We start from the raw sequence: 14,109 nt of genomic DNA on the forward strand, positions 1-14,109 counted from the left end.
GTTTCACCACGTTGGCCAGGATGATCTCAAGTGCCTGACCTCAAGTGATCCGCCTGCCTTGGCTTCCCAAAGTGCTGGGATTACAGGCGTGAGCCACTGCACCCAGTCTTCCAGTTCATACGTTTTAGAGCTTTAAATGGAACTGTCTTTTTCAATTTACATACATCTGAGAAACATTTCTCAAAATATTTCACCTTAAAACACTGAGGAAAAAAACAGAAGCAGAAACTTGTAAAAATACATCTTTTAATAAACATTAAGAAGTACAGCGCACTTTTATTGAGGTTTTACATTGTAGTTTACAGCAAATATACTATTCATTGTAGTGTATATGTACAAGTAAAATAAACTTAGGTTTGTTTTCTCTTCCATGGCTGGATAAACCAAATCTGATACATCCACATTTAAGGTTGTTTTCCAAGTTGGTTTCCATAAAAGGCCTTTAACAATAATAGGCTTTTAACAACAAAAAGGTATCCCTCCCATCACAATGAGAGCTTGATGAGGGCTCAAAAGTGACTTCAAAAACTGTAAATAATTATTTTCCTTTGATGGCCTTAAAAATAGCTACTGATAGCAAATCAGAAACACTAAAGAAAAAAGACAATAAGGAAACAGCTGTTTGTCTAGTGAATCCATAATAAATACCAATTTGAGGCTATAGATTACAAAGCCAAAAGATTCTTATAGGAAAGTTAATGTTTATATTTACAATCCCATGGACTAAAAAAACTGTCTAATATCTTAAAGACTGAGTCTACCTTTATTTAACATTGTTTATACACAAAGACCCAAGAGATGGTAGAATTCTTGATCCTTCTGGACAAAAGCATAGTGAGAGGGGACTGAAATTAACAAAAAGGGAAAATTAATATTAATCTCAAAATTCTACCCATCATTGTCTTAAAATGATCAAGACTCAGCTACATCTGAGAAAAGGGAAAAGGATCAGAAGTGAAAGAAATCAGAAGCCAATAATTTAAAAAATCATAACCTTGTGTGCTTTCTACTGACAGCATTTAAAAATTTATACAACTAGATTTATTTGCTATATATATAAACTAGTGTTGGAATTAGGGGAAAAAGTAACAAATACATCTACACAAATACTAGAATCATATTCAGAATTGCAAAAAGGCATAATAATCTGTTCACCGTATAACTAGCTGTTTGTAAAATCTGTAATGGTTAATAAAAAATCCTTACGAATATAGTACTAATATGTAGCAAATTACACCAATTAAATAAGCAGCTCAAATTCATAAGGCTAAAGACCCAATATCCCTGAATTTCTAAGTGTTCATCTCAGTTTTGACATGGTTTCATCTAACTGTTACCTCATCAGAAGAGACATTTTTAATAACTCCTCCATCCTTAATACATCATCATACTTTCAGAAGCGGAGAGGGAACAATTTCTCTACCACTTTTGTCCATTCTCATAAATCAGTGTTATTACAAAATCTAGGCTAGCACAGGTGCCTTAAGGATACAATGGACTGAAGTAAACAGAATTTCAAGGTCCAGGATATTGTTGGTGTTGTACAATTTGTCTGTCTGCCAGAAAGTTGTGTCTCCGGTTGAAATATTCCTGGATCAATGATTAAGAAGTTAAGGCCAACTGCCAATGAAGTCAGATTATTCCCCAACTGTCAGGTAATATTTTGATCTTCTCTATTAAAATGTCTTACTGGATGGGACCAGATCTCATACTTTTCACGTATCCTCTATAGCACCTACTAAAGCGTTAGGCAGAGATATATGCTCAAGGAAATAATCAGTGACGGGGGCAAGAAATGAATCAAGGGTGAATGAATCAAGGTTATGGTAAAGCCATACCTTACTTCACCCATAACTCAAAAGGCAGTCACCAGGGTAAATCTCTAGTGTAGTCACTGAAGAACAGACTTCTTGTCCCCTACTAAATTATGTCTGAAAGAGAACAAACCATTATGGCCCTTTTATTTATTTCTCTTAGCCACTAAGAGATTGTATATGGGCACGAGTACTGCTTGATGGATGATATCTCCAAAAAAGAGTTTTCTGCCTCAGGGGAAACACTAACCTGTCATAAAGCACATTCTAACCCCAATAATACAATTTATGGAATATTAATGTTAAAAATTATTACATGTTATTCATAAGTAGGTGATATTTAGAATGGTAGTCTTATTCTAACATCATTTAAAATACATTTTACTTTTAAACACTGGCATGAGGTAGAAGAAAGTCACAAAAGAAAGTAATCTTCAACATACACCTATTCATACAATTAGCCCCGAGAGAAGAGTTACAGCCTTAAGCTAGATTATTGACTACTATTAAAATATTACCCTTACCTGAAATAAATTTCTTATATTTGAAACTGCCTTTTCTTTGCAGTTAAAGGTATTATAGAAAAAGAAAAATACACACTGAAATATTCATGAAGATTGTATACAACAGCTTCTGCTAACCATCACTCTTTAACATGTTGCTCTAAATTACCTCAATTGTGATGCAGGCCTCTTCCACTTAAATAATTAATTAGATATCAATATGAAGGCTAAAATTCCTTCCAGTATAAGAAGCAAAATTAAAAAAATTCACATTTAATATAATGTACTTCTCATAAAAACTAGCAGCACTTCATTCTACTAGGACATACAAATTTGGCTTCATTGATTGGTCAAAAACAAAGGGAAATGTATTGTAGGTCCAAAAGAGCTCTTTGGACAAGGGGAATGTGAGGCTACAAGAAGTTTTCTTTAACAATTAACTATTTCCCCATTAAGTGGTGTGTGAAACTACTGGAATGTCAATTTCAATCGCAGAGAGGCGAGAGCGTGCTGAATAGGGCTGTGAGTAAGTATGCATACTGGGTGGATGGGAGTACAATGGTTGCCAGAAAGGAGAAGGCAAAGATTTGCATGTACAATACCAAATAAACAGTATAAGGGAAGTCATAAACAGGCCCCCAGCACTAGCAATAGTGACATACACTGCATAGTCAAATGAAAAGACTGGCTCAAACTTCTTGTTCAGATGGATGTTATAAAAGATGACCCAGATAGATGGGGAGAGGCTCACAGTACCTGCCAGGAAAAATAGCAGCCCAGCCACCAGGTGGCAACCTGCACTATTGACCAGACACTTGGCCAGTTTGATGTTGGGCACCGAGGACCTGAAGGCAGTGTTGCACATTCCAATCAGGCAGAGCAGCAGGGCACCCATGGCGATCAGCATGCTGAGGGGTAGGGCAAACTGGAGGACACGCAGGTCCAGCTGGTCAACTGATGAGTACCAAGTAGTGTCGTACATCAGGCAGTCACTGCTCCCATCATACCGGGCACATTTCACCCACAGGCCTGTGTAAACAGTCAGGTTCTTCTCGTTTCTGTTGAATGTGATCAATCGTAATTTTCTCCAGTTGGGAAGCAAAGTCCCTGCAAAGAGGCCTGCTACTGAGGCGATTCCACACAGGAAGGAAAGGACTGTGGCTGCGTGGACATCCCGACAGCCCATGGCAGGCAAGCTTGTGGAGTGCTGTCAGTCAGACTAGGGGGTGACACACAAGAGGACAAATCGTGAGGGGACAATAGCAGAACAGAGCAGGAAGGGTGGTGCCAACTGGCAACACATTTAATGATGAAATGTCAATGCAAAGAGGGAAAGTATCTCCCTTGTTTCCTCTCTGTACAGTACAAATGTATATACATGCAGGTGTGTGTGACCTCAGAGCACAGGTGCACACACATTTGGTTATTACTGACTGGGTCATGGAGCAACTAAAATCTTTAGCCATCAGTATTTTTCTTCACAATTAAAAAACAACCAAGATAATGTTAAAGTCTCTTACAATCACACCTTCAATCTTCTTGCTTGTCAATAATCATTCTTTCAACACATATACATCAAGCACTCTGTATGTGTCAGGCACTCATATAGCAAGGGCCCACTCATCAATCATCAGTTAGCTACAAACACCACAAATTCAGCCTCAATGCTCATGCAGCAGGGGTGAAGGTGGCTCATAAAAAGCAAAGGTGTAGGAAAAGAAGCAGTACAGGACAGCGGAATGGTTGAGAGTCAACTCTTAGCAAGGCTGCTTGAATTCTAATCCCCATCTCCTCACTTACTAGCTCACTGACCTTGGGCCAGATTCAGAACTTCCCTGTGCCTCGTTTTCTTCATCTGTGAAATGGAAAAAATAACAGTGCCAACCTCGCAGGGTTGTTCTATGGGTTCAATGAGATAATATAATGTCGAGTGCTTAAAACATGTCTAGAACACAATAAATGTTATGGCAAGTGTTAACTACTTCTTAGCATTCAGTGACCCAGCTCAGTGCTTGGCACATCAGAGGAGTTCAAAGAACATTCACTGAATGAATGTTAAATAAGAAAAAACAAACTGATCTCATTCCTATGTACTAAGCACACTAGGAAATTATAAAAAGTAAATGAGCTCATCTCCAGTGAGTCAGTCAAATGAAAAGATGAGAACAATGGTCCCTGAAATTATTCTGCTTAATTACTTCCTTGTTGATTCAAGATGACCCAATTACTTCCTTGTTGATTCAAGACGTAGATTTTCAGGGAAATCTACAGCACTTGTTGGTTATTACTACTACTGTTCATATGAGATGAATGCAAACATTTTTCAAGTAATGACAACCTATTTCTATTAATGCTATTACAAGAAAAACAGTCACCAGGCCTTTCATTTCAAATTAAAAGGCCATGTTCTTTTTCTGTATATGGCAAACTATAAAAAGCTTGCATCTTATTCAGCTTTAATTTCCTCAAGGGTCTGATATTCACTCTCAAAGCAGGACTCAAATGTATTTTCTCTGCCTTCTATAATGCCTACTATGAGGCAATAGAGCAGACTACTTCAGTAAGGTTTACTTTTTTTGTTCAGAGCATGATGAAGGGGCAAGGTTGAGAATAATTTTTATTTCTGAATACAGTTCCATCATCCTTTGCAGAATCAAATATCTGCTGGGATGGTGAAGTTGTATTTCCAAGCTTTCAGGATCAGAAAGACAATTATGACCAAAATGCTAGGAAGCTGGCTTAGAATGTGAGTCTTGCATGAATTCCAGTGGGAGGACACCATGTTCTTTAGAAAACAATGTTATTTGTATATTTAATCTAGTCATATAATACAGGAATAATTTTTTCTTTTTTCTCTTTTTTTTGTTTTGAAACAAGTCTTACTCTGTTGCCCAGGCTAGAGTGCAGTGATATAATCATGGCTCACTGCAGCCTTGACCTTCCAGGCTCAAGTGATCCTCCCACCTCAGCCTCCTGAGTAGCTGGGACCACAGGCACACGTCACTATGTTCAGCTAATTTTTGTATTTTTTGTAGAGACGGGGTTTTGTCATGTTGCCTAGGCTGGTCTCGAACTCCTGGGCTCAAGCAATCCACCAGCGTCAGCCTCCCACAGTACTGAGATTACAGGTGTGAACCAGCCCTCCTCCTTCCATCCCCCCAATTCTTATTCCCTTTCTTTTTTTCTTTCTTTTAGAGACCTGGTTTCACCATGTTGGCCAGGCTGGTCTCGAACTCCTGGCCTCAAGCAATCTTCCTGCCTTGGCCTCCAAAAGTGCTGAAATTACAAGCTGGGATTATAGGCATGAGCAACTGTGTCCAGCCAGAATAATTTTACTAACCAAAAAAATGCCTATGTGTACATACATATATTCAAATATACACATATAGCATATATAAATATATAATATAAAAATCAGAGTTTAAGCACAAGTAACCATTTTTAAAGCCCTCAAGTTAAACATGGTTAGTTCTAAGTTTTTCCATTAGTATTGGTTTACTATTTATTATGTTACCTTCTGTCAGTATTATCAGAAGTAGCAATTGCTTAAGAAAATTTTATGAAAGGGAGAGACGAATTACAGTATTTTTTTCAAGCAAATCGGGAAAAAGTTGTCTTGCTTAATTGTGGCAACCAAACACCTCAGTACAGCAATGGAAACTAGTACAGATTTGAGAATGTTTGCACTGGAAAAAGCTACTAGAGATACCAAGCTCTAGGATACAGCTATCTGGTGGTTTTTGCTTATTCACCTGTCTATCTCCCCCATACAACTTGTGTGTCTGGCACACAAGTGATTCTAGGATTATTTGAATAAACGAGTAGTGGGCTCTGTACAAAGACCCCAGTAACTCACAAAGGTGGGCCACTGGTAATGAAGAACTGTACAAGGAAGTAGCTATTACTAAGAAGCAATCATTCATTCAGCAAGTACTTACATCGTCCTGAGTGTCTAGCAAATGCAAAACACTCTGTTAGGCCCTGGAAAGACACCAAGACCACTGAGACCTGGACCTTGCTCCAAATGTGTTTATAGAGACTTGTGGAAAGAAACGGCTGTTTTATGTAAACTCAAAGTGCTGGTGGTGAATCAACTGTATAATTACTACATATCAAGTGATTATTGTTGTTAAGCAAAGTGAATAAGGTACCTGTTCATAAAAATTTATCAGCCAGGAGTTAAAGACTGAGAAATGAAGGAGAATAAGGATTTGATTAAAGTTGTGAAGACATAGGAAAAAGGTTCCCTCTGTTTCTTTCAAGCTTCAGAAGTCTTCAGATAACCCACTCAAAGTCCTAATGCAATCACAATTCCTTCTTGCTTTCAGAAGTAGTATACTGGCTGGGCGAATTGGCTCATGCCTGTAATCCCAGCACTTTGGGAGGCCAAGGTGGGTAGATCACTTGAGGTCAGGAGTTTCAGACCAGCCTGGTCAACATGGTGAAAGCCCGTCTCTACTAAAAATACAAAAACTAGCCAGGCGTGGTGGCACGTGCCTGTAATCCCAGCTACTCGAGAGGCTGAGGCAGGAGGTGGAGGTTGCAGTGAGCCAGATCACACCACTGCACTCCAGCCTGGGTGACAGAGCACGAGACTCTGTCTCAAACAAACAAACAAACAGGAACAAAAAACAAAAGTAGTATAGAAATAATTGGAATTTCAATGTAATTGAGATTTCTCCAATCAAACTGCCCTGTAACACTGATTCCTGAAATGTAAATGGAGTGAGAAACAAGATCAGGATGTATAACTCTATTATTAATAAATTCCAGGCCAGGTGCTGTGGCTCATGCCTGTAATCCCAGCACTTGGGGAGGCTGTGGTGGGAAGATAGCTTGAGCCCAGGAGTTTGAGACCAGCTTGGGCAACATAGCGAGACCCCATCTCTACAAAAAAAGATTAATTATTAAGAAAAATAAATTCCTATAATTCTTAGCCTATAGACTATCAAATGACATTAATGAAGAGAGGTGGGGCAATATATATTTCAGTATTAAGTGCTTTTAACTATATTCTGTATCAAATCAATACAAATATTATATTGGTTCTCTGAAATTGCCTTTGATGAAGCATTCTTAGCTCAGATCTCAGGGATGGACAAAGGCCTATCTATACAGAGTCAACAAGGATACCATGGCATTTTTCAGAAGGGAAGTACTATTAACCTTAATTCTTAAGCTAAATTTTGGCCTGATACTGGAATTAATGCCTAGCTTCTTTTGGCTACTTCACTTTGTATGCCCTGTTCTTAATTTCAAATGCCTATGATTTGATAAGTAATATATCCCACCAGAGAGATAAAGTAATTTCTTTTAAGACAGGGTCTTACTCTATCACCCAAGCTGGAATGCAGGAGATGATCACAGCTCACTAGATTTCAGTGAGCTGAGATCCTGGGCTCAGGTAATTCTCCTGCCTCAGCCTCCTGAGTAGCTGGGATTACAGGTGCATGCCACCATGCCAGGCTAATTTTTAAGTTTTCTGTAGAGATGGGGTCTTGCTATGTTGCCCAGGCTGGTCTTGAACTCTTGGGCTCAAGCAATCCCCCCACATCCACCTTTCAAAGGGCTGGGATTACAAAAGTAAGCCACTGTGCCTGAAGTAAAATTTTATAGGATAGTTTGGGGAAAGAATATGTCTGATGTTTTAAAACAAAGATAATGCTGACTTCCCGATTAGGATTTGTTCACACTTGCAAGGGTAAAAAGACCTCTACTCTTGTGCTGTGTCAATTAGTTTTAATCCACAATAATTTTTTTCAAATGCAAACCTCATCCGCCATTCCATTTCTTACCATTCAATAAGTTCCCATTTCCCACAGAATAAAGTCTCTAAAGTTTCAACTCCTCCCCATAGCTTACACCACCTGATTCCTACCAAATTCTCAACCTTCTTATGTGCCACTCTCCCACCCTACACACTACAGTCTATGCAGCCACACCACGTTTCTTTTAACTTCCCAAATTTTCCACTTTCTAATTTGGTAAAGGGCCTTCCCTCATGGTCTTTCTCCTAGAACTTTCTTAATTCCAACCTATTCTTTGCTTGGCTAATATTTACTCATTCTTGTAGTGTCCAGGGAGGCTCGTCCTTAACCTCCCCCTGCCCCTGGTTATATGCTGTGGTAGCACTTTTGCACTTTTTCTTCTGTAGCAGTGATCATTCTTACAACTCCTTGTTCAGTGTTGTTTTCTTTCCCATCAGACTGTGAATTCCAGGACAGAGATCCCTTTGTTTTGTTCACTGTGTCCTATACTGGCACATAAAAGGCACCCAATTATTTGCTGAATGAATGAACAAACAAATGGAGGTTCTGTATAACTCTGGTCAGAATACGGACAGAAATTAAGTCTCAGTTCCATTCACTTCATTTGGGACAATTCACACCACCCTGCGTTCTGATACATCCAGACTGCTTCTAGACTGTGCCCCTGCTTTCTCCTTTTTGGCCAAAAGACTCCCATTTTACAAAACAACATTTATTTTCTTCCCCCAGAAACCTGTGGTTAGCAAAGACAAGGCCATCCTTAGGTATCTACATGCAGACTATGCTTCTAGAAATACATATCTAGGTTTAGCAACACTGTCTAACTTCAACAATGGTTTGAAAGTCAAGTATTCCTGGCCCCGCGCGGTGGCTCATGCCTGTAATCCCAGCACTTTAGGAGGCCGAGGCGGCTGGATCACGAGGTCAGGAGTTCGAGACCAGCCTGGCCAATATGGTGAAACCTCGAGACTCCATTTCAAAAACAAAAAGTCCATTGTTCCGGTATTGATTCTTCTGTTTTCAACTTGACAGGTATGTCATGAATTAGACATACTTCTCTTAAGAGTGGTTAATATATCAAATTAATATTTATTAAAGCTAAACGATACATATGTTTTTTAATGGAGGAAAAAAACATCTTTTTGCCACGTGAAAATCCCTAATTAGGGACTGTGGAAAACGTGCAAGGCTAAGAACACTTTAACAAATTCGACAAGCAGTCATGAGTACTAGCTGGATGAGAGCTTTGAGCTAGGTCATATATACACATAAGTGGTTTGTTGTTTCCATCTAGGAGGCTGTTTGATATTGTTGTCCAGGAGACTGAAGACCTGAATACCATTCATAACCTATCATTTACAAATTGGACAAGTCACTTATGTCCTCTGAACCTCCAATTTTCCATCTGTAAAGTGTCCCACAAAGTAGTAAAATCATGAATAGCAGAGTCCTTTCTAAACCAGAATATGGTCAGAAATGTAAGTCAGTAATGATTATTAGCAGGATTATTTACTTTTTTCAACTAGAAACATACTTTTCTTCTGGACCCTCAGCAAATGACCACAGATGGTTATAGTCATATAACAAGAAGGACAGAACATTCTCTTTGGAGATACTGACCAAATAAAATATAGACGCTATTTCAAATAACCACTTCACATTTGTCATTTGACTCTCTGTTCCACTGTGACTTTCAGAAAAGTAGATAAAATTTGGTACACAATTAAATGTTATCAAAGCCATAATTACAAATAAAAATATTTTCAAATTATATATTTTCTATGGTTTTGAATAGAATTTAAAGAAGGCTGGAGCAGGAACAGTGGCTAAGAGCTTTAGGAAGTCATAGATCAAATAGACCCTGTACTATTTTTTCCAGGCACGATTCTGAGTTATAGTTACAAGAGTACATATGTCTAATAGCAGCTAGCTTCTATTTTTTTGAGACAGGGTCTCGCTTTCTCACCCAGGCTGGAGTGCAGTGGTGCAATCATGGCTCACTGCAGCCTCGACTTCCCAGGCTCAAGCAATCCTCCCACCTCAGCTTCCGGAGTAGCTGGGACTATAGGCATGTACCACCACAACTGGCTAATTTTTTAAAATTTTCTCATAAAGACAGGATCTCTCACTATGCTGCCCAGGATGGTCTCAAACTCCTGGGCTCAGGGGATCCTTCCACCTCGGCCTCTCAAAGCGCTAAGGTTACAGGGCTGAGCCACCATGCCCAGCCCTAACTTAATTCTTGATGGTAACATTGAGAGTTCCTTCTACCTATAATTTGGGTTTTCTTAGAAACTGTAAGTCATCAGTCATTGCGCTCACAAGAGAGGTCTGTCCTATACCTCTATTTTGTTGAACAAGAGAAAAAAAAAGAGTCATTGTTGGCAGATGTGGTAGCAGGAGGGAGGGAAATAAGATATAATTAAAGGACGTACTTACCCTTTGAGGTACCTGACAGTTCCAAAACAGCTTTATTCAGCTTAGAAGAAACACATGCAGATCTGAATACAGAGTAGCAATAATCTGAGCCTAAAGAAATAGGAAAAACACTCCAAATTAACGTAGTACTTCTTAAAAAACCCTGCTTGAATTCCCATGTATTAGAAGAAATGATTAGTAATCACCTAAAACCAATGAAATGTTATACTAAAAAGGGCAGACAGTAAGTTTTTTAAAAAGGCAGTTTAGCAGGGGTGCAGTGGTTTACACCTGTAATCCCAACACTTTGGGAAGCTGAGGCGGGATGATCACTTGAGCCGGAGTTCAAGACCAGCCTGGCCAACATGGCAAAACCCCATCTCTCTTAAAAATACAAAAATTAGCCAGGCATGGTGGCTCATGCCTATAGTCCCAGCCACTTGGGAGGTTAAGGCACAAGAACTGCGTGAACCTGGGAGGCGGAGGTTACGGTGAGCCGAGATTGCACCACTGCACTCCAGCGTTGGCGACAGAGGGAGACTCTGCCCCCCAAAAAAAAATAATAATAATAATAATAATAATAACATGTGTGATGGTGCACACGTGTTGTCCCAGTTTCTTGGGAGGCTGACATGGGAGGATCACTTGAGCCCAGGAGTTTGAGGACACAGTGAGTCATGATCATGCCACTGCACTCCAGCCTGGATGACATAGCAATGATCTGTCTCAAATAATTTATAAAAATAAATAAAAAGGCCGTTTATTCCTTAATCCATGCATTATATATGAGAAATATATAGAATACAGAAAAATACGTAGAAATAGAAGAAAAAAATTAACTCATTTTGTGACTTGAGAATATAGGAGAAATGAGGATGAAAAACACTTTGCTGTCTGGGAATATATGGTTGATATTTCATGAATGTTTTAGATCACTTTCATGACTACGGTGAAAGCATAAGGAAGGTGGTGAAAGACTGTGCAGTTGTCTTGGAAGTAAAAGAAATTTTCTTTTACATTTTTAAAAAAGGACACTGACAACAAGACCAGACAAAGTTGATTTGAATTCTGCATCCTGAAATTTGCAACCAGAATGCTTAAAAAAAAAATAGTTCCACCAATGGCTCAACCTGCCATTTAAAGATGCGTCTATATATCTACTTTAAACGTTAGCCACTTCCTCTTCAAATACCATTTATCTCAGACAGGTAGGATGAGAATGGAAACTCATTATTATGTGCACCTGAGAGTTTCCTGGATTGAGGCGTTCATCACTAGCCCTATTATGATCATTACGTAGAATGCACTCTGCAACTGGCTGCTCGGAGATTTCAGTCAAGTCCCCCCCAACCCCTCCCCCGCCCCAAATGTGTTTCTTGGGTTGGTATCAATCATAATTGCTCACTCCAAAGTCACAGGAAATCGCTTTACAATTAATAACACACAATAGAATCCTTGAGCAATCATTTTATGTGAGGTCACCAAGTCTGACCTTTCCCTAACGTGGCTATGGGCCCCTTACAAGGCCGGGTGCACAGAACTTACAGGAAAGCAAACCAAGCTTCCAGGGCAATCCGCATCCCCCTCCGCCCCCCTCCGCCTCCTCTCCTCCTCCCTCTTTTCGAAGAGCCCTGTGCGTGGTAGACCCAGACCTGGCAGAAGGAAAAAAACGCCCTACTAGTTACAGCCAAAGGAGAGAGACCGCAACAGTGACTGTTAACGCTCTCAGAGTTAGCCCATCCCTGCAACACTGAGTGGGTTTGAACCGCAAGCAGGTCATCATTACACAACCAGCATCAGCTGGTTACTCAAAAATAGCAGCTTGGACTCCCCCACAAACCCGCGCCAGCAAAGCTCCCAGCCCTTGGCGGCTCCGGCAACACACCTCGACATTTCCATACTCCTGTGTACAAAATAATTTTTTAAAGCCTTACCAAATACCTACTCAATTTTCACATCCACAGATGTGGTCAGCGTTTTCCAACTCTCCTGATTCCCCTGGATTTAGCTATTTTACATAAAATCCTCAGTTACTTATGCAAAAGACCCAGAAATCGGAACATCTTGACCACACCTACCTGCTTCTCACACGCAGGGCATTTTACTCGCCCACACTGAGGAGCCTCTTGGAGCGTCTCCCTCTCAGCGTCCCAGGAAGTGCGTTCCCAGCGAGGTACACCGGAGGCTTCTGGGAGCGAAGTCAGGTTCTCCCGTGGCCCTGAACGGCAATGCCCTGGTTGGCTGGGACTACAATTCCCAGAATCCACTGGGCCGCCAGCCGCCGGCAACATCCTGAGATCACCTCCTGCCCTTCCCTTTCTCTGCCTCCACCTCCCCGGATTTCTCTTGCACCTTATGTTCCGTCTAGAATTGGGTTATCGGTTAAAGAAAAAAAAAGGCAAAACGAAACAAAACTAAAAGTAGTTCTGAGTTGGATACCTAAGTAAATATTCCCCAGGTGACTTGAAGGTGACTTGCCCGTAAGAAGGTTAGCAAAAATTCTTAAATCTGGATTTTTTTTTTCCCCTCAAAGTGTTTATCTAGGCACAAAGTAGAAAAGAGCTCAAAGTCTAGAACCAAACAGCCCAGATTTGTATGGGGCTTTGCTGTGTATTGATTGGGTGGCCCTGGGCAAGTTATCTCTCTATATCTGGAGGTTATCTGGAAAAATGGGGATAAGATCACTCACATCATACTGTTGTCTTGAAAATTGAGGGACCTAATATAGCTAAAGTACAGTATAGCTAACTATTAGATATTTGAACTAATTTTACTCTCCCACACAATTTCTACTGTCCTGTCCCTTTCTCTGTTGGCTTCTCTCCAATGTGAAGTCCTGCATTAGTGAATGAATATCTGAATTAAACTAAAAGATTCCAAAGTCCTAAATAGCAATGATCTGATTTTTTAAAAAATAAAGGATGCTGAAGTGTTGTGATGCCTACTACTTCGAAATGATCTCACACACACACACACACACACACACAAAAATGGATATAAAGTGTGGCAAAGTGTATAATTGTTGGATTCATGAAGAATACGTTTGGGGGTGTTTCTTGTACTATTCTTTCAAATTCTCTGTATCTTAGAAATTTTTCAAAATAAAAAAGAAAAAGTATCATAGTTTATACAAAAGGATGGCACCCATCCTAAGTAAGTATAACCTTGGCAAGTAAGGTAACCCCTTTGTGCCTCAAGGTCTCATCTGTAACAGTATATCTACATCAGAAAATTGTGATGAGGATTAAATGAATTACTATAGAGACAGTTACAACAGTGACTGACGCATAATAAGGACTATATGTTTGCTATTAGCAGTTTCCATTTTGTGTTGCTCTAGTAACAATGAGACTATTTGTCAGAGACTTTTTAAAAAGGGAGGGTAGAGAGGCTGCTATCAGTCCACTGCTATCTCCTTCTTATGTGTGATACTGCTTTAGAGGATGGATAAGGTTATCTAAGGCCAGAAGCAATCCGATCCCAAAGCCAGACTGGGAAATGTAATAACGAGGAAGAAAGATAGCATTGGATGGTGAAAAGATTTCTGGGCTCCAGGCCAGCTCTGGCAATAGCAGATGGATAATAGCAATGTGACAAACGATAATC

At 39.8% G+C, this 14,109-nt stretch overlaps 1 protein-coding gene across 3 annotated transcripts; it reads right to left on the reverse strand.

Annotated features, from left to right (window-relative positions):
• Positions 1 to 229: 229 nt before the first annotated feature.
• On the reverse strand, positions 230 to 12,860 carry CLDN12 (claudin 12). Of its 3 annotated transcripts, XM_055272782.2 has the most exons (4): positions 12,582 to 12,730; positions 10,525 to 10,614; positions 4,130 to 4,172; positions 230 to 3,536 (listed from the first exon to the last, which is right to left on the reverse strand). In XM_055272782.2, exon 4 carries the CDS (start codon positions 3,501 to 3,503, stop codon positions 2,769 to 2,771), a length of 735 nt encoding a protein of 244 aa, XP_055128757.1. In that variant the 5' UTR covers positions 3,504 to 3,536; positions 4,130 to 4,172; positions 10,525 to 10,614; positions 12,582 to 12,730; the 3' UTR covers positions 230 to 2,768. The 3 variants fall into 3 exon arrangements, with proteins under 3 accessions (XP_055128757.1, XP_055128756.1, XP_063492468.1); XM_055272781.2 differs by lacking the exon at positions 4,130 to 4,172 and having other exon boundaries at positions 12,582 to 12,860; XM_063636398.1 differs by lacking the exon at positions 4,130 to 4,172 and having other exon boundaries at positions 12,449 to 12,710.
• Positions 12,861 to 14,109: the final 1,249 nt, after the last annotated feature.

Source organism: Symphalangus syndactylus, chromosome 3 (genome assembly GCF_028878055.3).
Source record: "Symphalangus syndactylus isolate Jambi chromosome 3, NHGRI_mSymSyn1-v2.1_pri, whole genome shotgun sequence".
Classification (NCBI taxonomy): domain Eukaryota; kingdom Metazoa; phylum Chordata; class Mammalia; order Primates; family Hylobatidae; genus Symphalangus; species Symphalangus syndactylus.